The 25,779-nt window shown below is 38.2% G+C and overlaps 1 protein-coding gene across 1 annotated transcript in view; it reads right to left on the bottom strand.

Moving 5' to 3' along the window:
• The window catches only part of ZNF292 (zinc finger protein 292), a 94,976-nt gene extending 70,135 nt beyond the window's left edge, over window positions 1-24,841 (bottom strand). The window contains exon 1 of the mRNA XM_045867201.3: window positions 24,548-24,841. Within this exon, the coding sequence (XP_045723157.1) occupies window positions 24,548-24,715 (168 nt within the window). The 5' untranslated portion in view covers window positions 24,716-24,841. The remainder of the gene's footprint in view (window positions 1-24,547) is intronic.
• Window positions 24,842-25,779: the final 938 nt, after the last annotated feature.

Here is a 25,779-nt window from a genome sequence, read left to right as displayed (position 1 = left end):
AAATTGGGACTCCTATCTCATACCACTCACAAAAACAAACCTGAAAATATACTGAGGACATAAATGCAGATAAGACCTGAAACCATAAAATTCCTAGAAGAAAACAAAACAAAACTCCTTGACACTGGTCTTAGCAATGACTTTTTTTGGCTACGACACCAAAAGCACAGGCAACAAAAACAAAAATGGACGAGTGGGACTACATCAAACTAAAAAGCTTCTGTACAGCAAAGGAAACAATCAACAAAATTAAGAGGAAACATGAAATGAGAAAAAATATTTGCAAATCATGTATCTGATAAGAGGGTTGATACCGGAAATATATATATCTGAAATATATAAGGAACTCATATAACTTGGTAACGACAAAAAATCCAATTAAAAAATGGGCAAAGGACCTGGAAACATTTTTCCAAAGGATACAAATGGCCAACAGGTATATAAAAAGGTGCTCAACATCATTAATCAGGGAATGCAAATCAAAACCACAATGCGATACCACCTCACACCTAATATCAGAAAGGTAAGAGATAAGTGTTGACGATGGTGTGGAGAAAAAGGAACCCATGTACACTACTGGTGGGAATGTAAACTGGTATAGCCATTATGGAAAATAGTATGGGGTTTCTCAGAAAATTAAAAATGGGGCTACCACATGATCTAGCAATCCCACCTCTGGGTATATACCCGAAGGAAATGAAATCAGTATCTCAAAGAGGTATCTGCACTTCCATATTCACTGCAGCATTACTCACAATAGGCAATATATGGAAATAACCTAACTGTTGGCAAATGAATAAATAAATGTGATATATATTCAACACAGAATATTATTCAGCCATAAAAAAAAAGAAAATCCTGCTATTTGCTACAATATATATTTCACCCTGCATAATTTAGGACATTATGCTAAATGAAACAGGCCAAACACAGTCAAATACTGTAATGACGTCACTCATACACCGAGCCTTTAAAAAAAAGTTAACCTCACAGAAACAGAGAATACAGAGTGGTGGTTGCCAGTGACTGGAGGTGGTGGTGAGGGAAACTGAGAAATGCTGACCAAAGAGTATATAAACTTTCAGTTATAAGATGAACAGATTCTGGGGAACTAATGTTTAGCCTGGTGACTAGAGTTAATATGTACTGTATACTTCAAATTTGTTAAGAGAGTAAATCATAAGTGTTCTCAACGCACGCACACACACGCAATTGGCAACTGTGAGGTGATGAATGTTTTAATTAACTGTAATCATTTCATACTGTATATATCAAATCATCATCTTGTACACCTTAAATATATATAATTTTATCTGTCAATTATACCTAAAAAAAAAAAGGAGAGTAAAAGCATTTCTCATTTAAAAAAAAGTTAAAAAAATGAAAAGAGGCACAGGCTGGAAGAAAATGTTTTTAAGTGATATTATCAGATAACGTAGAATACATAAACAACTATTACAACTCTATAATAAAAAGACAAATGACAACTCAAAAATAGGCAAAGGTTTTAAATGGACAGTTTGTCAAAGAAAACAAATGGCTTAAAAAGTACATGCTGTATCATTAGTCATCAGGGAAATGCAAATTAAACTACAAGAAACCACTGCATATCCACTAGAATGGCTTTAATTAAAAAGACAATACCAAGTTTTGGTGAGGATATAGAGAAAGTTTGTTTGGGATTGTTCTGTGGAAGCAGACTTGACAAATTTTAAACAAATTAGTGTCACTTAAGTCATAGATCCCAGGCTGTCTGAATTTTCTAATATAAGTAATCAAATTTATAGAAATAATTTGAAACTAATGAAAAATACCAATCAACATATATTAAACATTGCTTAAACATTAATGGTTCAAAATCATATTACTTTTTTAAAAAACATTAACTATAATTCAGAGGTACCTGACAGAAGGCTTAAAAAATACTCCCTAAGATAGAAATTACCTGAAAACTACTTTTACTATAGCACGCTCAATACCCAGATTCAGAGATGGAAAATCAAAACTTTTGAAAGACTCTTCATTGCAAAGCATATGTGTAAGAAAAAGAAATTAAACCTCCAGAGTTGCCAGAAATAAAAAGATTACAAGGAGACACCATTTCACCCTGCAAAAGGGCAAAAATTGTAAAACTTTAAAAACGACCAGTGCTGTAGAATGTTTATCAGTACAGTCTTCTGGAGGTCAAGCTGGCAATACAAACATTTTACATGGGCATAACTGCTAGACTAAAAATTCTGGTTCCACAAAATAATCCTAAACAAATACTGTCACATACATGCAAAAATAGAGATATAAGGGTATTTTGACATTTCCTGTAGTCCAAAATATTGGAAATAACATGAATGTCACTAATAGAAGACACTTTACTAAGTTATGGTATGTCCATACTATGAAATGTTTTATTTAAAAAAAAATGAAGTAGAGGTGCCTGGCTGGCTCAGTTGGAAAAGTGTGTCTCTTGATCTTGGTGTCATGAGTTAGAGCCCCATGTTGGGTATAGAGATTACTTAAAAAAAAAAATCTTAAGGGGTATCTGGGTGGCTCAGTCATTTAAGAGGCTGCCTTCGGCTCAGGTCATGATCCCAGGGTCCTGGGATGGAGCCCCGCATTGGGCTCCTTGCTTCTCCCTCTGCCTCCTGTTCCTCCTCCCCCGGCTTGTTCTCTCTCTCTCTGTCAAATAAATAAATGAAATCTCTTAAAAAATAAATAAATAAAAATCTTAAAAAATTTTAAAAAATAAAATAAAAAGAATGAAGTAGTTTTGAATTTATTGATTATTGATATGGAATGATGTCCAGGGTATATCATAAGGTGGAAAAAAAATGTATGGCACAGAACAATATACATGATCCCACTTTTTAAGCTTGAACATAAAAATACGAATGAATTATACTTACGTGAATACACAGAAAAATGTCTGGAAAGATACTCAATTTTGTAACTAGTTACTTCAGGAGTAAAGAGGGGAACAAGATGGAGAAGATAATAACCTTTGTATTGCTTGGATTTTTAAATAACAAGAATGTTATTTTTATAACTTAAAAAAGGAAACAGTGAAGAAAAAACTGGAATTAGTATTAATACTATGTACTAGAGAGTTGTGACCACCCCAACCAATAACTTCACTGGCTCCTAGTAAATCAAACTATACAAGCTGTTTATATATGAAAGTCCAATTACTGGAAATGAGTTTTATATCACCAAAAACTATTAAAGTTGATCAAAAGTAAAACTTATGCTTCAAAGATGTTTTTAGCTATTTAAACATTCCTTTGAAGGAATTTTTTCTTCATTCTTCTTTTTTTTTTTTTAAAGATTTTATTTATTTATTTGACAGAGAGAGACACAGCGAGAGAGGGAACACAAGCAGGGGGAGTGGGAGAAGGAGAAGCAGGCTTCCCGCGGAGCAGGGAGCCCGATGCGGGGCTCGATCCCAGGACCCTGGGATCATGACCTGAGCCGAAGGCAGACACTTAACGACTGAGCCACCCAGGTGCCCCATTTTCTTCATTCTTCTTAAAAATATCTATCCACTTGCCTAAAAGCTCCATTTCCCGGTAAATTTCCCTGTAGCAAGCATGGGCATTCTTCACTGCTTTGAGAACTTCAAAATTTTCTAGGATCTTCTATCTTGACACAGTAGTTGAATTTTGTTAATTACTGGGTTTTAGGGTTAGCAAGGGTGTAAAAAAGGAGGGATAACTAGTACATAAAACATAACCTGTATTTTAAAATTTTTCTTCTAGATAAAAAAACGTGCTAAAACACACCCACATGCAAAACACACACACGGACTGGGGTGAAGAGCTATGTCAAAGGAATATATGAGTCAACTGAAATAGCTCCCAATGCCCAAAGCTGGAACAATTTGGGCAAGAAAATACAATACTGGATTATAACCCAGAGTATACAATAAATATCCATGAATCCATACTGATGTAAATAAGTGACTGAATAAATAAATGCAGGAGAAGAGACAAACCTCCTACAGAAAAAAATTCCCAATAATTTACCTAGATTCCACTCTCAAGGAAGTAGAGTATAACTTCCCACCTCTCTTAATTGTCAGCTGTATGTACCCAGTGACTTTCCAAAGAGTACAGTATGGAAAGAGCTAAAAAAGAATGACTTTACAGTGGAGAAATCTGACAAACAGTGCTAAAGCCAGGTGATCAAGGTGAAGATCAACAGTTAGGTCATGTTGGTAATATGCACCCTTGATATGACTGTGACGACAATGGCACTTTACCTGTGTGGTCTTCCTGCCAAAATACCGTAACTCCAACCTAATCAAGAGAAAAACATTAGACAAATTCCAATTGAGGAATATTCTAGATAATATCTGACCAGTACTCCTCAAAACTTAAAGTCATCAAAAATAAGAAAAATCTGAGAAATCATCACAGCTCAGAGGAGCCAAAGGAGATATGACAACTAAAAGTTAATGTGGCATCCTGGATGGGATCCTGACAGAAAAAACATTAAGATAAAAACTAAAGAAATCTGAATATAGATTTTAATGATACTGTATCAATACTGGTTAACTGTGACAAATGTACCATACCAATGCAAGATGTGACTAATGTGGGAAACAAACTGTGAGGTATTTGGTAATTCAATGTACTGTCTTCACAATGTTTCTGTAAATTTAAAACTATTTTAATAAAAAATTTATTTAAAAAAAAAATGATTTGTCAGGTCACCTGGGTGGCTGAGTCGGTTAAGTATCCGACTCTTGATCTCAACCCAGGTCTTGATCTCAGGGTCCTGAGTTCAAGCCCTGCGTGGGGCTTCATGTGGAGCCTACCCCAAAAAGATTCATATTTATAATTATTTATTTTTAAGATTTGTATTTTTTTAAAGGTTTTATTTATTTACTTGAGAGAGAGAACACAAAAGGGAGAGAGCAAGGGAGAACCAGACTCCCCACTGAACAGGGAGCCCAAAGAGGGGCACTAACCCAGGACCCCGGCATCATGACCTGAGCCAAAGGCAGATGCTTAACCAACTGAGCCACCCAGGTGCCCCTAAGATTTTTATTTTTATTTATTTATTTTTAAAGATTTTATTTATTTATTTGACAGAGAGAGACACAGCGAGAGAGGGAACACAAGCAGGGGAAGTGGGAGAGGGAGAAGCAGGCTTCCGGCGGAGCAGGGAGCCCGATGCGGGGCTTGATCCCAGGACCTGGAATCATGACCTGAGCCGAAGGCAGACGCTTAACGACTGAGCCACCCAGGCGCCCCAAGATTTGTATTTTTAAAAACCCTTCATTATTATACTCATTTTCATACTTGATACTGGCTACTTTTACTTGGTTATCAAACTTGATATTGGCTCTTTCAACACAGTGAACTAAACTTGCTAAAATAATCAGAAGCTAATACAGCTGGCCATTATTAATCTAAACGAGAATTTTCTCAGATAATGCAAAAAATTAAGCAATGTTGACATTCTATAAACTAATTTTAACATAAGTATATTTTTAAAATTTTAATCATGTAAGTTGCAAGTTAACATGGTTGCAAGCTAGAGTTATCTGACTGGCTCGCTTCCATCCTTCCACTGAGATATTCATTAAATCACACTTGGATGTACACAATGTTTAAATAGTTAGAAAGTTAAAATACTGGCTAAATATCTGTCAGGCCTCAGGATAAATTAAACAAAGCAGGAGAAGATGACCAGGAAGATGTTAAGAGATTTCTACCTATCTGCCAATGGGAAACTTTACCTTAGAGATCTATTCCAAATTAGGTACCAAAACAACCTAGTTGTTTCCCTCACCTTACTTTATTGGCTATTTGTACACCTCCCTTTCCAGATGCATTCAGGAGACTAAAATTCCCAGGGATGCAAATGAAAAATGGAAACACACAGACTGTGATGGAATCATAAAGAACCAAAACTCACTCTGAGGGAGGAGTTGTTTTTCATGTCCTGTTTCTGGCAAACGACAGATTGCTCAAAATATCCAGGAATAAATTTAAATTACCCAGACATGTTTTCTTTGGCTCATACAGTGTATGGGGGTGCTTCTCCCCCAGACATTTTTAATTAGTTGCCAATATTTCAAAATTGTGATTTTATACTAAGAATCTGGATTTCTAGTTCTTGAGAAACCAGAAGATCTAGCAAACCTAGGCCAGAATTCCCACATAGCGGTAATAAGGAGGTAGTCAGCAATTAGTGAATCTGGGTGGGAACTCTAGTTGCTCACTTTCTTTTCCTAAGTCATTCATTTTACTTTATATTCCTGGGGTTTGTAGACATTTATTGTCGCTGCTGGCAGAGACAAACAGTTAAGTAATGACAGTAGTTTTTAATCCAGAACCAAACTATATTTGGTCACCAATAAATATCAAACATTTGTCCACAGAATAGGTTCATCCAACAGCCCTTCAGCTGTAGATTTGGCTATGGATGTATGTATTTTCCAGTACTAAGTGGCCAGGCCTTGGAATCCAGAGATTTAGTCAAGTAAGTTACTGAACAAGATGATTTTTTTAAAAAGATTTTATTTATTTATTTATTTGAGAGAGAAACAGCATGAGAGGGGAGAGGGTCAGAGGGAGAAGCAGGCTCCCCGCTGAGCTGGGAGCCCGACGCGGAACTCGATCCCAGGACTCTGGGATCATGACCTGAGCCGAAGACAGTTGCTTAACCAGCTGAGCCACCCAGGTGCCCTGGACAAGATGATTTAAAAAAAAAAAAGTTCACTGATACTTATCACGATTGACCTGTACCCATAATTCACAATACTTTTTATGTATTTAAGTCAAAAAGAATTGACAAATTGTTATATGTAAGGACTTTTTACCTAAAAATTTGATCACTATTTTTATTAGGATGAGAAATTCAACACAGGTCCCTTAAATGAAAAAAAGGTAACTTACTCACATAGTAACTGTTAAAAACCAGAGTGATGATGGCACAACTGGAACCCTGAACTTACGTGCCCTATTCATCTACTCCATGAAGCCTTGCTGCTAATGTAATATAAGTAGTTACGAAACACTAAGAATCTGACCCAGCAGTGCCTAAACAGGGAGGGCCATGGAAAACAACTCTCCAGAACAACTGCAGGGGGAATTGGGGTGTTAGCTGCTGGCTCTCCAGGAAGGAGACATGATGTTTGGGGTGTGCAATGTACATGTCAGGGGAACTATGGTGAGATGGTCACTAAGTTGGGGCTGGGGCTGTGAGCTCACCAAGAGTGTGTCTACTGTGGGGCGCCTGGGTGGCTCAGTTGGTTAAGTGACTGCCTTCGGCTCAGGTCATGATCCTGGAGTCCCTGGATCAAGTCCCACATCGGGCTCCCTGCTCGGCAGGGAGTCTGCTTCTCCCTCTGATCCTCCCCCCTCTCATGTGCTCTCTCTCTCTCATTCTCTGTCAAATAAATAAATAAAATCTTTAAAAAAAAAAAAAAAAGAGTGTGTCTACTGTGGGCACTCAATCTGGGGCAGAGGACCACTGGATGTCCCCATTATCTGTCCTACTAGCAGTCATGCAGTAGGAGCAAGAAACCAAAACTAAAGCCCCTTCCTTGTGTAGTGTCCCTTCAGTATGCTCTACTAACAAAGCTGAACATCAATCAAAGAAGAAATGCTTAAAGGGTTAAACTCCAATACTGCAGAGCAAGTAATTGAGGTGATTCAGAGCTGAGAGGGAATCTGGTAACTGGGACACTTAATACTCAGGTATCTTCATAAAGGGTAAAGCATGACAGAAACAATAAACTGGAAATATACACTACATTATATTTGACTAAAAGACAGTAATTAAAATCTGCTGTCACTGCTGTCGTATCTCCAGTCCACTCTGAAAATCGGAAAAATAAATCAGACAGTTATTTACTAATTTATCTCAGAAACATCAGCTACTCATAGCACTATAAACCAGTGGTTTCAGGGGCGCCTGGGTGGCTCAGTTGTTAAGCGTCTGCCTTCGGCTCAGGTCGTGATCCCAGGGTCCTGGGATGGAGCCCCGCATAGGGCTCCCTGCTTCGCGGGAAGCCTGCTTCTCCCTCTCCCACTCCCCCTGCTTGTGTTCCCTCTCTCGCTGTGTCTCTCTCTGTCAAATAAATAAATAAAATCTTTAAAAATAAATAAATAAAAATAAACCAGCGGTTTCCAAAGGAAGCATACAGTGTAGTATAGAAAAAACTTCTTGTTCTATTGAATTTATCTAAAACATAAATTTTTAATTTAGTACACAGACTCAAATAACTATATAAGCTGTAATAGTACATATATGTGGTGTGCGTGTGTACACACTTTCAAAATACCTTATTGTGCTATACTAACCCTTCTTCTTCTTAGGATGAAATTAATTAACGCCTACCCAATGAGATAAAGTGAAGTGAATGACATAGGCACTGTGATGCAGCATTAGGCTACTACTGACCTGTGTTAGAAGGAAGATCATCTGCTCTGGACCACAAATGACCATAGGTAACCGAAACCACAAAAAGTGAAACGAAGGACAGATAAGAGGGGGACTACTGTGTATACAAACATATACAATTTATAATTAGATACTCCTATATTGAGGTTTCATATTCAAATGTTTACTGGTAGAATACCCAATTAAAAGCTGCATAAGATCACTGATGTGACAATGACCCTATTTTTCTCCAAGAGTTTTAGGTACTTCTTTGTGCCAAATAAAAGAGACAAAACACACCACAAATGCAGATTTTTTCTTAATCCAATAAAATAAAGAAATTATCTCGCTTATATGTGGAGAAAAAAAGATTTATTATGTGGCGATTAGAAACCAATTTCTTCAACAAGTTGCTCCCATTATAGTTCATAAATATGTATTGATTACCTTTAAAAGACTTATATATTACTCAAATAAATTCAAAACTAATAAAATTCCCACCACTGCTAAACAAAAAACCCTAACACATTCTTAAAGAAGGCTATTAACTTAATCTTCACTACAATAGTAAAATGCTTATATTCATTGTTCTGCTTTCCTGATAAATTTAGTTTCAAATTATTAAAGTTTACTATTGTAAATTCCTTCTGTAACCTAAAACAATTTTCAAAAAAACAACACCTACATATTCCTCCCAAAAAAGAAAAAAATGTCTTACTTAGTTTGTGTTTTGCTTTTCCTGTTTTTGTTTTGTTGTTGTTGGTGGTGGTGTTTTAAAGGCTCCACACCCAGCGTGGAGCCCAATGCAGGGCCTGAACTCACAACCGTGAGAGCAAGACCTGAGCCAAGACCAAGAGTCGGATGCTTAACCGACTGAGCCACTCAGGTGACCCTCTTGCTTATTTTTTAAACATTAAATCCTATTACTTGACTTAGACAGTTATTTTACTGCTTAGTCCCTTAGAAATCTCATATATAAATAGGAATAGCAACTCTACCTATTTCAGAGGGTTGAGGATTAAAGGAGTTCCTCCCTCTCAAGCTCTTTCCCTTTCCTGCCAACATACATACTCACTCTCTCTCTCTAAAACACACACACACACACACTTTTAATAGTTCTGGCACATAGTCAGCATTTAATAAATATAAGCTATTGACTACTACTGATCATGTACTCATGTTTGCTTTATAAGAACTCTATTTGACCAAACTCAATCCTTGCCTGAAAACAGATACCCAATGTTAGAACTGAGATGAAATAAGAGTGGTCAGAACAAACAATTTCAGTAAGTAACAGCCTCTTATAAGCAAAAAATTTACTCTCCCCTCCAATAATTAAAACCACCTATTCAAGGGAAAAAGAAGAGACAAACATCCAACAATATTTAATTACCTATGATTCAGTAAAATAAGGCATGGCCCCTGCTTTTTATTTTTTTTTAAAAGATTTTATTTATTATTTTATTTGAGGGGTGCCTGGGTGGCTCAGTCGGTTATGCATCTGCCTTTGGCTAAGGTCATGATCTCAGGGTCCTGAGATTGAGCCCCATGTCAGGTTCCCTGCTCAGTGGGGAGTCTGCTTCTCCCTCTGCCCTTCCCCCTGCTCATGCTCTCTCTTTCTCTCTCTCAAATAAAAAAAATATTTGTTATTTAGGAGAAAGAGAGAGGGGAAGGGCAGAAGAAGAAGGAGAATCTCAAACAGACTCCACACTGAGGGCAGGGCTCAATCTCATGACCCTGAGATCATGACCTGAGCCAAAACCAAGAGTCCAAGAGTTGTATGCTTAACCAAATGAATTACCCAGGCACCCCCTGGCTCCTGCTTTTAAGGAGCTCCAATTTGGGGGTAAGGTGAAGAGACAAATGCAATCATAACACAGAGAAACTATGATAAAAGCCAGAAAAACATACAGTCTAATATAAATATGGGAAATATGTCATTAAATCCATTTAGGAGTGTAGGAAGGCCTCCTTAGAAATTAATACCTAATAATTTTATTAGGGAAAGAAATGTATAGACATGGGTTTGATAAAAGGAGGAAACACTAAAGGAAAAAGCTAAAGCCAAAGCACAGACATGAGGGAGGATATGAAAAATGCAGTATAAGAACAGAACATAAAGTTCTAAGGCTATAGAGAAGTAAGGAATATGGCTCCCCCATCAGCCAGGCTGGTGCCCTGGGAACCAGGTCATGAAGGTCATGAAGCCAGGTCATCTAGCCACAGAAGGCTAGAGGAAGCAGTGCATGAGTAAAATCAACAGAACGTGGTGACCAGGTTGTGGAGGTGAAAGAAGGAGGAACTAAAAATGACTCAAGGTTTCAAAACCTAAATGTAAGTGTGAGTGGGGGCAATGTCACCAATACCAACAGGCTTTCTGTTTGGTGGGGAGTAGAGGAATGTAAAGGAGAGTAGATAAGTTCAATTTCAAACATATTTAATTAGAAGTACCTACTGAACTCCATGAGGAAGAGTTCCATAGGTGGCTGGAAATAGGAGCCAAGAGCTAAGAAGAGTAGTAAGGTCTAAAAGAATGGATAGATACTGGAAATCCTATTCAGACCAGGTAATAAGAGATGCTGTCAGAATGGATGACTGCTGAAGATTAGTATGTAAAGCATGGATTATCAACCAGGGCATCATGAGTCACTTTCTGGTAAGGGTCCAATCTCAGACATGATAAGGTGAGAAAAATGGCTGAGGGTCATTCACATAAAATGCAAGGAAGAAAAGCACATTTGAGGAAGTGCCACCAAAAAAATTCTGCAATTTTGGATCTAGTCTTCTTAAATATATTAATTTTAGCTAATAATTACTGTGCTATTCCAGCAGGTGAAAAGAAGAGTTAGTGGAGATGACCAAGGAGCAGTCACAAAGGTAAGAGATTAGGAGAATCGTGTAAATAAGCTGAAAGGAGATGAACTTAAGATGGGATCACAAACACTTTAAAATGCCAACAGGGGCTGAGCAGGCAGCCACTCCAGCCTGTAGCCATGAATGAGTGCAATACTGCCAGATCTTCTGACTTTCCAAGATAAGCCAAACATCCATATTTCAATATGAAAGCTTGTAATTTTAAAATTCTGGACAATTACATTTTCTTAAAAACAACGCAGCAAATGAAGTAATCTGAGCTGGTGGATTGCTACGTGGATCTACAGTTAATAAAAGTATTACAGATATGCTGAACAAGTGACCTTTAAAAGAACATCTTCTTTAGTATGGTGAGGGGTAGAATCCAAACTGCAATGGAAGGTAAGAAATGAAGACAATAAATAGGGTACTTTTCCAAGATGCATGGCAATAAAGATTAGAAAACGAATTTAAAACGTCCCCTGTATAAGGTAAGAAAGGTCTCATATGTGAAAGAAGGGTTTAAAGAAAACAAAGAAATCTGAAGATAAATGACTAACAAAGCAAAAAGATGAAAAAGACACACACACACCTACAGGCTCAAGGACAGGAGTGATGGAAAGAAAAATGATGAAGACACAATAAAAGTGGAAAGGTTCTCTGAGGGGATGGGGAATCAACTGCACAGATAAAAAGATCCACTTTCCAGGGAACAGCCACTTCTCTGGAAAACTAAGGAAGAAAATGAAAGAGGCAGAGAAAAAGAGATCAAGACTGGGAGGAATGTGTAAGATGGTGCAGGTCTTCGCCATGAACTTTCAAAAAGAATTAAATGTTAGCACTGAGTATATTTGTGGAAGTGTGCATAAGTTTCACTATTATTTAACATTTATTGTTCCTCTGATAAGGTACCATTTCCTTATACTATATACATGTCAGTGCCATGCTTCCAGAGAAATAAATGTATTTTAAATATTAGGTACCCAAAAAACGAGTTTATTTAATGTGCCTTAGTATGTAAAACAAAACTAAGCAGCACAATTAAAACTCTTTAAAAATTAAATAAAATATATGAAAGTTCTCAGTGATGGTTTTATTATGTCTCTAAGACAAGAACATTCATTATGTTCTCCAAAATACAGAGAAGAAAGCAGTAAAATGAAGAAAAATAGGGAAAAAAGCCACACCTGTTTAAGAAGAAAATGATGTCAGAAAAGTATGCTTGAACTCCCTTTACAACCTCTGGCAATGGTATTCTTATATGCTAGATTAGTACTTCTCAAACTTTTCTGCAGAGGTACCTTTGTTTTATACATCAAGATATCAAGTAAGACTGTGGGGTAAAGGGAAGGGGTTCCCTTAATTTTTTTTAAGTTTTAAAACCACTATCTAGATGACAATAAGAGTATTTTACTAACACTAAGATTAATGTTCTTTTACGAGGGAAAATTTCAGATCTAGTCCTCTTAAGTGTATTAATAGCTAGCATTTACTGTGTACTTCCAGCATCGTAACATGCAAAGTGCTCAGCAAACATCATACCTGAATCATGACAGCTTTAAGGCAGATATTACCTCCAGTCTGTAGATGAGGACTCAGACACAAAACCAAGCCTCAAGTCCATAAGGAAGTAAGGGAGTTGTAATTCGAATCATAGTTCAAAATCTGTACTTTTAGTTACTATGTAATACTACCTTCTCTTATCCCAGCCTCTCAAATGCCATGTTTAAAATTTTGGACAAAGGAAAGGTTTCAATTGTAAACCTAATAATCTTCTCCTGGTGCATTCCACACATCAAGTAATCTCTCTCCTGCTCACCCCCCCAAAATCAAAAGAATTTTTTATAAATTATTATGAAATAAAATTCCACCTTCTCTAAAATAGAGACTTCAAAAAAGTTGGTAGATCAGTACTCTAATGTTATTTTTCAAGGTGATGATAATAGATGGCATTGAACCTGACAGAATTATTGTTTTCAGATTATGCTAGGTCATTATCATATATAAAACATCAAAGGTATTCCAAAGTAGTCTCTAAGTGTATATGAAAATGCTGCTTTATAACAATCATTTAAAATAACTATGTCTTTGATCAATTCTCACAATGTACCGTTTCCATTTCAAGGATAAAGCAGCAAAGTTTTAAGTAGCATATCAACGGTCATAATAATTCTGTGAAAATTAAAACCAGTGTCCTTAGAATCCCAAGACTTTAATTCACAGTATCTAATGGGCTGTCAAGCAAAGTATGTATGAAAGAAAGAATGTAAAGAGTAGGTTTTTCCATTAAGTAAAACAAGATCTATAAAAGACGATTCTCAGGGTTGGGCGGGGGGGAATCAAACACCACAAATGGTTTCATTCAAGATAAGTAAATCCTCAAAGGTCTTTTGGTGTTAAAAATAATTTCTCTTTGGCAGCATTTGCAACATCAGGTCACCTTTTCAGAAATATTTTATAAATAGGTCACAATATTGAATATGCTAAGTGTGACTTGCCAACATATTCAGTTTTACATAATAGGGTGAATTCTTAATTACTAAAGAAAGAGCAGTTATGACACGAGCATTCAGAACTGTTTCCTATAAAATATCTTCATGCTGACCATGAAGTTCATGATCAATTTGTTTGAGGATATAAATTTTATTCATAGTATCTGCTGTTACATGCAATATCCCACTTTAGGCAGGTAACTTTTTTTTTTTTTTTAATTTCCCTAATAGAGCTTTAAAATAAAGTTATACAGGGGCACGTGGGTGGCACAGTTAAGTGTGGGACTCTAGGTTTCAGCTCAGATTGTGAGATGGAGCCCCAAGGTGGGCTCTGCACTCAGCATGGACTCTGCTTAAAGACACTCTGTCATCCTCTCCCTTGTGCCTTCCCCAACCCCCCTCGCCGCAGCACAGTCATGCTCGCTCTCTGAAATATATAAATCTTTAAAAAAAATAAAGTCATGCAAATATGGTTTGGATAAGTTGTGGTAAGTCACAAGATCAAACCTAAGTATCAATTTTAGTAAGTATTTTATTAAACTTTGTTTTATTCTTTTGAAATATAATCTTGTGAAAGTTTTGTTCAAAAAATTAAAAATAAAATTTGTATTTTTCAGAATATAAATTGACAAAATAATGCTTTTGAGTTAAACATACAATGTTTCAGGTTTTTTACTGACTGAAATTACCACAGGAATTAATTTAAATATCTAATACGCTAACTTTCTAATAGCCCTATAAAATTGGGATGGGAATCCAGTCAATTATTAATTACAACTTTTAAATTCAGATACCTCTTTTTAAATATAAAACCTGTACCTGAGAGTTATGAAGTTAATATATAACGGTGTCTATGTCAGGCATCAATAAGAATGCCAAATATTCCATATGAATACATTGTCCAGATATGTGAACTGCTTCATTTTAGCCATTTAACCAAATATCTCTGTCTTCCTAAACAAATGCCTAATAAAATTTAACATCTTCTGATGATTCAGTGTCATACTAAACAATTATTATATAGTAATGATGAGATCCTAGGAGGCAATTTGGTTTAAGCGAGATATTTAAACAAACTGAATGGTATTTAATCCTATGATCTCACAGGTCTTCAGAATAAACAATTCACTGTTAGTAAAGCATCTAACAATTCTGAACATTAATTCTCTTCATCTTCAATCTTAGTAGAGCCTCTAACTCCAAAAGAAAGCATAAGCTAAAGATCTTGTCCAATTAGAGAGGAGCTCATATCTGAAATCAAATCCATTTGGCTTTCCACTACATAACACTGCTCCTCTAAGCAAAATCACAAAGTAAGTAAAACGAACAGGGATACTTGTGAGGAATGAAGAGACCAGTTTAGATGGAGCAGAAAGTTCCTGTTGAACAGTGAAAGGATGGGAAAAAAGTAAACAGAGCAAGCAGAGACCTGGGCTGAGGCTTAAATTTGTATGTTATCTTATGCACCAGAATTTCTCAAATTGGGTTCCATGGCCATAATGCTGGGTTTCTAGCATTCACAGTAAGAAATTTAAAACTGGGGGCACCTAGGTGGCTCAGCTGGTTAAGCGACTGCCTTTGGCCCAGGTCATGATCCTGGAGGTCCCAGGATCGAGTCCTGCATCAGGCTCCCTGCTCGGCAGGGAGTGTGCTTCTCCCTCTGACCCTCCTGCCTCTCATGCTCTCTGTCTCTCATTCTCTCTCTCTCAAATAAATAAATAAAATCTTTTAAAAAAATTTAAAAAAAAAGAAATTTAAAACTGTATTTTAATTTTGATGCTCCTCCTAAATAAACTGTAAGAATGTTCTGAATCAGCTAGACTAGAAGGTCACCTTAGAACTTAGGACTGCCTGCCTACCTTTCTGCTTACTACTAAACGGAGCACAGTGATCCCCCTATACGTAGTATTTTTCAAACTGTTGGTTATGACTATTCAGTGACTATAAAATCAAGAGCAGCTTTGCAAAACAATAATAAATAAAACAGAACGCATCACACACCTAGTAAGGATAAGTACTGTTTTGTGATATTTTTGTTTCAGTGTAACAACTAGGTGGTGAAGTTAAAAAAAAGTTACATCTTACTATAAGCTGAGTCAAAACTTGTAACTCTAAAGATCTAGACTTACTCTCTTGGGTTTCTGCAAACTCAAACTTGAGAAACACTGTTACAAGTATTGGACTGCCAGTTAGGTAGAAAGATAAAAGCAGGATACTGGGGACTTTCACAAATTGAAAGTAAGGTTAAAAGCAAGTTCACCAGTTACAAAAAAAAAAAAAAAAAAAAAGAAGAAGAAGAAGGCTGAAGATAGGACAAGACCTAGGATGCTATTATTGGACTACACAATGTTCAGACAGCATAAAACACCAAACTGAGACCATACTTAATATTAAGGTATAACTATTGTAACTATAACTATTTAAAGAGGTTGTTCTACAAATTTCCCAAAGTTTGAGCGATGTAGTGGAGACACCCTTCTTCTACTTAGAGACTGAGATTAGAAAACGGGACTGGAAACCTTTAGCCAATCTGAAAGAAAAGGAGCAAAGAGATATAGCTTTGATTACAGAATATGGATTGACAAGAAAAAAAGCAGAGGCAGGGCTACAGAGAGGAAAAATTGAAATCTGACCTATAAAAGTGCCTGACATTGCAGTGGGAAATAAAGAGAACTGGGATATGTGGTAGATTGTTATGTTATAGAAAGAATCACATCTCCTTGTACCCCAAACAAGCTGGGTTTACCACTTTTGTACCCAAAAGGACCTTGGCAAACATGACACAAGCAGAGGCTTAAAAGCAGTTGTGCAACAGAACTTGTTCTCTTGATGGTAAGACTGGAGCAGATGAGCCAACCCAACTGAGGAACCTTGACCAACCCATCTGACAACAAGACAAATGAATGAGACCATCTGGGACCATTCCATCCCAGACAACCGACCAGCTGACAGCAAACCACCCAACAGACCCATAAGCTTGTGAACATTAATAAAAACATCTAGTCTTCTAGGGCACCTGTCTGGCTCCATTGGCAGAGCATGTGACTCTTGATCTTGGGGTAGTGAGTTCCAGTCCCACATCAGGCGTAGAGTTTACTTAAAACAAAACAAACAGAAACAAACAAACAGCTGTTCTGAAGCCACTATGCTTTGGGGTAGTTACACCACAATAAAACTGATACAGGATACTTCAAGAAAAACCAAAGTTGGGGGTGCCTGGCTCGCTCGGTCAGTAGAGCGTGTGATTCTCAATCTCAGGGTGTGAGTTCAAGCACCACACTGGGCACGGAGCCTACTTAAAACACAAACAAACACCTAAGGCTGTAACATTCTGAACTTCTTTTTGTGTGTTTCAATGTCCCAAATTTAGGAGGGTGAGTCTTTAAGCAATGTAACCATATATTATCTATACTTAAAAGATTAATTAAAATTCCTTCTTTCGGATCCTAAACCCTTACTCTGGTTCTCATCTATCTTTTCTACCCTATTTTTCGATCCAACCCCTGACATTTTTCTCCAAGATGCCAGTTTGAAGTTGTTCCATTTTCTGAGTGTTTATTCCCACCCTTCTCCCTTCTGTTTACTTATCCAAATTGATTCAAGACTCAATGTAAATAAGTGTTTTCCTTTCCTGATCAATTTTTATTAAATTAACTTCAAAATGTGGGCGCTGGGTGGCTCAGTTGGTTAAGCGACTGCCTTTGGCTCAGGTCATGATCCTGGAGTCCCGGGATCGAGTCCCGCATCGGGCTCCCTGCTCGGCAGGGAGTCTGCTTCTCCCTCTGACCCTCCTCCCTCTCATGCTCTCTCTCATTCTCTCTCTCTCTCAAATAAATAAATAAAATCTTTAAAAAAAATTAACTTCAAAATGCTCTTTACACTCCACTTACTGTTATTTATCACTAGATACTTTAATTTCTAATACTATTGCTTAACTGTTAACATATGCATCAAATTTGTAAGGGCTTTGAAGGCAGAGATCTCCATAATTCTCCTTAGCTCCCTTAGTGCTCCCACATGACAAATTCAATTACCTAATCAAAATAAATTAAGAAAGGGGCACCTGGGTGGCTCAGTTGGTTAAGCGTCTGCCTTCTGCTCAGGTCATGATCCCAGAGTCCTGGGGTAGAACCCCACATCGGGCTCCCTCCCACATCTCCCTCTGCCTGCTGCTTCCCCTGCTTGTGCTCTCTGACAAATAAATAAATAAAATCTTTTAAAAAATGAATAAATTAAGAAAAAATATATGTAACGGACTGAATTTTAACACATCTTCTTGGCTAAATATGCATACTCACAGACCATAAAGTGTTTTTTTTTTTTTAAAGATTTTATTTATTTATTTATGAGAGAGAGCATGAGAGGGAGGAGGGTCAGAGGGAGAAGCAGACTCCCTGCTGAGCAGGGAGCCCAATGCGGGACTCGATCCCAGGACTCCAGGATCATGACCTGAGCCAAAGGCAGTCGCTTAACCAACTGAGCCACCCAGGCGCCCCATAAAGTTTTTGTAATGTAAAGTTAAGGGGGAAAAAGGTAACATATTTCTTCTCAGGCACACTGTGCAACTCTCAATACTAAAAAAGAAATAATGAATCAAGAGATGTTCCTGGAAACAATATATAGTTAAAAAGTTATATGGGGTATGTAACAAATGCATTAATAAAAAACAAACTTTCCATTTTATAAATGATGCTCCTCCCATAGTGACTGGTTCATTTTATGAACTGGATTTATGTGTGGGAGTTGGAAAAAAGTAAAGTAATTTCTCAACTCTGACAGAATTTCAAAGAAAATAAATACAGCAGCAGCTTCATATAGTTAAGAACATATCTTTTCAAAAATCCTTGGGTTTTTCAGGTTAGTCATATAAAATATTATGAAGGGCAATTGCAGAATACATTTTATCTTCCTCCATTTCAAATTAGGACCAGGAAGTGTCAAGGAGGCGGCAAGCAAAATTTGGTAAAGTTTTCCTTTGCTAAAATTGGCATAAGCATATTCTGGAAAGTGGAATATCTCCAATATGCAATCATACTAATTATGAACATTTAAAAAATTATTTCCCTTGAGCATTACCTACACTTTTAAAGTTTAAATGACTTATTACTCCCTCAATACCTAAAGTAATTATCACTAATTAACAAGCAAGCCATCCTTTCTTCCCATTTGAAGTGTCCTAAAAATTAACTTAAGATATCCTCTAATAATCAAAAGAAAAAAAGTCTATAGCTTTTTTTTTGAGGAAAGTGAGCATTTTCAAAACACTTGCCATATAACAAAGCTAAACAGAAGATGCAGGTAAAACAATCAACTCGTACCAAACAGATGAAACAAAAATATATTCTGAAATATTTTAACTACATAATTTAAATACTCAGAAGCTCTCCTAACAGTTTTGTTTTGATTTTTCTTCTTATTCCAATAAGGCATCAGTTAATAAAAGCACTAAGGTCCAGCTCAAATCCTATCTCAGTAAAGCTTTCTCTGATATCCCAGCCAGAAATGCTTACCTCCTACTTTGAACAATTTATTGAAATTACATAAAATTAACTTATTAAATAGCCACCAATAATTAAGTGATTAAACACAGCCATAAACTGGAATTATTACGGTTTATTTTTTTAAGATTTTGTTTATTTATTTATTTGAAAGAAAGGAGAGAGCCTGAGCAGGGGGACTGGGAGAGGCAGACTCCCCCCTGAGCAGGGGGGTGCCCGCTTCTCCCTCTCCCTCTCCCTGCCACTCCCCCTGCTTATGTGCGCGTTCTGTCAAATAAATAAAAATCTTAAAAAAAAAAGAAAGGCCACAGATTTACATGAGGAGCTATGGAATGATCTCGAAGATATATTTTTTGGTAAATAAAAGCAAGATGCATTGTACAGTGTGTCCTCATCTTAATTTTTTAAAAAGAGCAAACACGTATTTCTGGAAAGAGGAATAAAAAACTATTAAGGGACTGTCTTTGTTGGGGGTGACAGGAGGTCTGGGATGGGAAGATCAAGTTTTTGTTATACGCCCTTTCTCTGTTTGAATTTGTAAAAAAAAAAAAAAAAAGAAAGAAAAGAAATCAGTACAGTACACCAACACTTCTATTTTTAAAGATTTTATTTATGTGCCAGAGAGACAGAGGGCACAAAAGCAGGGGGAGCAGCAGGTAGATACGGGGCTCGATCCCAGGACCCTCGGATCATGACCAGAGAGGAAGGCAGACGCTTAACCAACTGAGCCACCCAGGCATCCCTAAACTACACTTTCAATTAAAAAACAGAAAAAAATTAAATTTGTTAATGATACACTGCCTTTGACACCTCTTCAACTGTCATCTTGAAGTTTTATTTAAATCTTATTTTATATACTACAAGAGTCTTCTGTATCTTATATCCCCTGCTAACATCTAAATCTAATCTTTGCATTAAATGCTTTCTTAAAAATACAGAATTTTAATTATCTCAAAAGGTCAAATCTGTGCTTTAATCAGGATAATTAAGAATGCTGAAATTGCTACCCTCTTACCCCAGTAAAACTGAATTGTTTTAGTAATTGTTTAAGTAATTGCTTGTAATTTCTACTAAGGAAGTAGAAATTTTCTTGACCTCTCAAGCTCAGTGTGAATTTAAATATGGTTGAACAGCATTTACCTGGACCTGTTCCAGATTAGCTACATTTCTTAATAGAACTATATTATCTTAACATGAAAAGATCATAACTAAAAAAAGTCTTAATATATTATTTTTCTTTCTGTTCAGTGTTTCTCAAAAGAACACTGTGCGTATTTAGGCAGAGGAATACATTTCAATGGGGTGGGACTATCCTAATCACCTCAGAAAATTTAGTATCCCTGGCCCACGGGCACTAAATGCCAGTATCACATCTGCAGACGCTGCTATGACAGAACAACTGACCCCACGTATTTTCAAATGCCCTTAAAGAGAGAACTTCAGGGGGAAAAGTACTAGGCAGTTGAGAAACACTGCTTATATGAATTAAAGAAGTGTGTGCATGTGTGCACGTGTGCAAGATACAAACATATTTCCAGAACTGCAATTCAATCTCTTAAAACAATTATGGGCCACCAGAAGATAAAAAAGCAAAACCAGTCACAACTCAGGTATTAATCAACCAGTCATCCAGTCCTGCATATAATGCTGTCAACAAATACTATGTCCTGACAAACCGTTCTTCAACTATTACAATGGCTTAACTTTTTAAATGAATAATTATTTTAAAATTCTTTTAGAACAGGGGCACCTGGGTGGCTCAGTCGGTTAAGCGGCTGCCTTCGGCTCAGGTCATGATCCCAGGGTCCTGGGATTGAGCCCCACGTCGGGCTCCCTGCTCGGTGGAGTCTGCTTCTCCCTCTCCCTCTGCCTGCCTCTCTGCCTACTTGTGCTCTCTCTCTATCTCTCTGTCAAATAAATAAATAAAATCTTTAAAAAAAAAAATTTCCTGCAAAAAAATTCTTTTAGAACAATTCTTCTATTGAAATGCTTCTGTTTAAATTCCCAAATAAATAACCTTTCACTGTACTGCACTGATCTCCTAAATAAAAGATATAAATCACAGTTTACAACAATTAGTAGTAGTCTACCTTCCTTCAAAGACTGTAGGCTCCTTGAAGCCAGGGACCATGATCATGATTGCCTGGCCCACAGTATAGGTATTCAATAACAATGTTGAGTGAGTGAGTGAGTGAGTGAATACTGACCCCGTCTAATACAATAAATAGTCCAAGAAGTTCCTATTATAATCAATTTTTATGTGTAGTAATGATCCTCACACAAATAAATCCAAGAAATTATTTCTGGTTATCCTATATTCTTATTCTAAGTTGATTTTAAGAAAATCAGTGAAGTAATCTACATTACCCAGATTAAAGCTAGCTTGTAAAGATTTAAAGAAATTTGAGATTTTTGACAGGCACTCCCTTATACTCATCCTTTACCACCCTTCCCTCCTCCTACTTAACTTTAAGCAAATGTTCAGGTAAACAAGTAAAAGTGGGGCATACTTCCAACACAATATAAAGAACAAAACAATACTGTTTACAGTAAGAAAAACTTACTTTGTTTCTATTTTACTTCTCAGAACTCAAGAAATCTGTTATATTGTACTTCATTCAAAAAGAAAGAAAATCTATAAACTAGGATGCATAAGCAACTTCTTTTGTAGGTTTCACTATATTCTCCAGAAACTCATCTTCTGCTGAGGTAAAAATTCAAAATATAAACTAGTTCATTTTTAAAACTAGTTCATTCTTTAAAATACATGCAACAATAAGGATTACACAAGCACTAAGTGTTAACAGGTACAGAATATTAAGTCTGAAACCCACTAACTGACAAATATTGTTCATCTTTGCCTTTCTGAAGCATGTGAATATCACAGTTTTACAGAAAAAGCTTACAAAGAAAAAAGCTAATCTCAAGGTTAGAAACAAGACATAATTCCTGGCTCCTAGCATTTCCAGTACTGTTTTTAAATTGCTCCAATAAATTCTTTAATTGTTAACCACTGCTTTGCTCAACTCATATTCGAATGTTAAGTAATAATGGCTAGGATACAATTTTAAAGAAACAATTGTTTCAAGTTACTGCCCATTTGACCAAATCACTAGAACAAACAGATTATTAAAACAAAAAACAAAAAAACCCCAAAGCATTTGTTATAGAGGGGATCAAATATCAGATACATTCTGTAACTGTTCAAGTAATGGAGATTACTTTTAAATGCATTTAAGTTATTGTGGGATTTTAATGCATGAAATAGTTCATTATTCTTGAAATCCAGAAACCCAGCATGTTTTATTACTGTTTCCCGTAGCACTGGTCAATAAAAACTATATACATGTTATAAAACTAATCACTTAAAACACAGTAAATTCCTTTTATATTGATAAAAAACAATGGTGTTTCATCCATTAAAAATACTTTTTAAAGTGATAACTTTATGATAGTGCATACACTCAAAAAAGTCCAACCTGCATGAGATTTCCATTTTCCCAGAATCACTAATCCTGCTTATAAATACTGCTCGCCAAGAATATTTACGGTAATTAGCCTTAAACCCATCAGTGGATAACGCTATCTGAAAAGTATCTTTCAGCAAAACTAGACTTTAATACTTTTCACCGGTTAAAGCAGACTTTACTTATAAAAGAAACACTTCCTTTTATGGGTACTTCAAGTATTCTTCTACAACAAAATAAATCTTTGTATCTAAAAGACCAATTAACAATGAGTTGGCGCTGCCAGGGTAGGTCAAAATGGCAAATTTCAACAATTCTTTAAAACAAGGATTCAAAGGAATGATGGAATCTCTAATTCTGCCATAGGTATTCACCAGACCTTTATTACCTTAAGTGGGGAGCTTTCACATTGCATAGACTCCTAGACAAGTCACCACTTGATCTCACAAAGTTTTTTTTTTTAAGATAATGAAATACTATCAAATAATTAGTGACAATAACGTGCATACATTAATGGAAAAATTTTTTGTATGGGTTCAAGTATCCTTGATCTTCTAAAGGAAAGATTTCTGAAGACTAAAAATTAAGTGAAAATGTAATCTAATTCTAAAATAGTCCACCCATTGTTCGGCCTTAGGCTCATTATCTTTCCAAAACAACTTCTCTATAATGATACAATGACAAGTTAACTCTAAATGTGACCTGTATAAATTGTCTTTTTCCTCCTCGAGACGACAATCTAACCAAAATCTTCACCACAGCCAGCAGCAGTTCCTTGAAATTTCAAACTAACTGGAGGGTTTGTAATCAGGTCCAAATGTAGACCCAAACTCTCCGATTTCTATCGAGCAAACAGTGCTTTTAACGTTCCAAATCCTGGTTAGAACGCAGTTACTGGAAAGCAGTGTCCTTGTTCAAGAAAAGAAGGAAAGGTCTGAAACTGCCCTGAGCACAGGTCCACAAGAACCTCAATCCTCAAGAACCTCCGTTTCACCAGGAGGCCAAATAGGGAAGGCTCCAAATAATAGGGGAGGTGGGGAGATAGGGGAGGAAGCGCAGAGGAAACCGTACTCCTCGAAGGGTGAAAGCAAAAGAGAAGCAGACTCTGGAAAGCCGCCCCACAGGATACAGGGAGAGCTCCTCTCTTCTACCGAGGAGAGCAACCTTCACCATGGAAGCGGTGCACCAAGCAAGCAAAGGCAGGAAGGGACAACCTCTGCGCCCCCACCCCAGAAGGTCTCGGCCAGCTAGAAGGGGTCGGCGGGGACTGTTCCTCTGAACATCAACAAAGGCCCCTTCAGTCCTAAGGCGAAACTCGAACAACAAAGGCCGGGAGACAGCGAGGACGGGGCCGGGGGCGGGACGGTTGAAAGCAGGGGGAAGCAAAGGAATCAAACCAGTGGGGGCGGAGGCCCGTCGGAGTGGGAAACCAGAGGCGCAGAGGCGGGGGGCGCGGTAATCCCCAGTGCACAATAAGAGGAGGAGGAAAAAGAGGACCTGGCCTCCATTCCTCCTTTACCCTCTCCCTGCGGAAAAGAGGACTTCAGTCCTCGGCCGTCTACATCTCCTGGGCCTCGGGGACCAAGCAGTCCCGAGTTCGGGGAAGGGAAGGGGAGGGGAGATTTTCCGCCCTGACCACAACTCCCTTCCCCCAGCCGGGAGCTGCCGACAACAACCGCCACAACGGCAGCCACACAAAGGCGCCTTCCTCGTACTCCCCGCTCCCGCCTGGGCGGCGGCGCCAACGATGCCAAAGAAGAGACGACCACCGCTCAGCCCCCAGGCGCTCGCTCGCCCTCTTCCCCCTCTGGTTGGGGAAAAGGGGGAGGGGACCCCCAGGCGCCCTCACCTGGCACAGCTGCTGACAGTACTCCGTGGCCGCTTCCACGGCCGGCACGCGGCTCTCCCGCAGCTGTCGCTCCAGCTCCTGGAGCCGCTCGCCCAGGCGCTGCAGCTCCGCGACGCAACCGCCTCCGCCACGACTCAACCTCTCCTGCTCGGCCTCTTCGTCCGCCATCTTCACACCCCGCTCCGTCGCGTACGCACCTGGGTCACGTGATAACACAATGCCACGTTCGGCGGGGTCACGTGCCGGGCGCGCTCGCACGCCGCCGAGCACGTACAAAGGGCCTGGTGGGGAGGATGGGGGAGAGGGGAGAGTGGCGCGAGGGAGCCCGAGGGAGGTGAAGGGAAGGGGAAAGGAAGAGGGCGGGGTTGGGGCGGTGCGGAAAACCGCGGTTTACTTACCCAGAGCGGGAAGTGGGCTGCAGCGGCCGAAAGGGGCGGGCCGGTGGAGGCCTGCTCTCGGTCACGTGGGCCCCGCGACTGGGGGTGGGGGAAAGCCTGGGGAGGGGCTGCCCTCTCGAGTGTCCCGATTCCGGCGTCCCTTTCCCCAGTCCCCGAAGTCTTCTACGGACATTTGCCCCAGTTCCCCAAGAGGATGGGTGAGAGAAAGCTCTGGGTGGGCAGGGGCAATGGCTGCATATGCGGTTGGCCTGTAGGCAAGCCAGAACAGGGAAAAGGGGAGAAGGTAAAACCTACCCATGGACCGCAAGCGTGAGAGCCAAAGCGGGACTACGAACTGTCAAAATTGTCTCTGCCTTCTCACCAGGCGGGGGAGGAGGGATCTAGTTCCTGAGGTGCCAGATCTCATCCCACTAGGCTCTCCTCTTCAGCCCCAAGAACGCCTCTCCCTTGGAAACACAATCTCTAGGGGGTGGAGGCAACAAAGAAAAATAACAATTGGATCAGAGCAGAATGAGGTTCAAATCCTCAGTCTGGAAAACGGAGAGAACTCATGAAAAGCACAGCTTAAAAGATTTCGCTCTATGAAATTGTGGACGTTGTAACCAGATGATTTTTAAACCATGAAAACATTTCTAAATTAAGTGATAGCCAACTAATCTGTTTCACTGTGATTTAAGACTTTCTCCTATACACTACAGAAATCACCATCACTGAAAACACTCTACATGAAAGCTCTTGAAAAGAAAGTAGGTCAAGAAAAAAAAAAAAAAAACTCCATTAAAATCACAACGAAGGAGGGGAAATTGATGCTAAAATAAAAGAGCAAGGTTACCA

Source organism: Mirounga angustirostris, unplaced genomic scaffold (assembly GCF_029215605.1).
Source record: "Mirounga angustirostris isolate CCGP_5_RB_7025 unplaced genomic scaffold, mMirAng1.0.hap1 SCAF_8, whole genome shotgun sequence".
Lineage (NCBI taxonomy): Eukaryota > Metazoa > Chordata > Mammalia > Carnivora > Phocidae > Mirounga > Mirounga angustirostris.
Note: the sequence above shows the minus strand (reverse complement) of the source record. Positions and strands in the feature narration are given on the sequence as shown.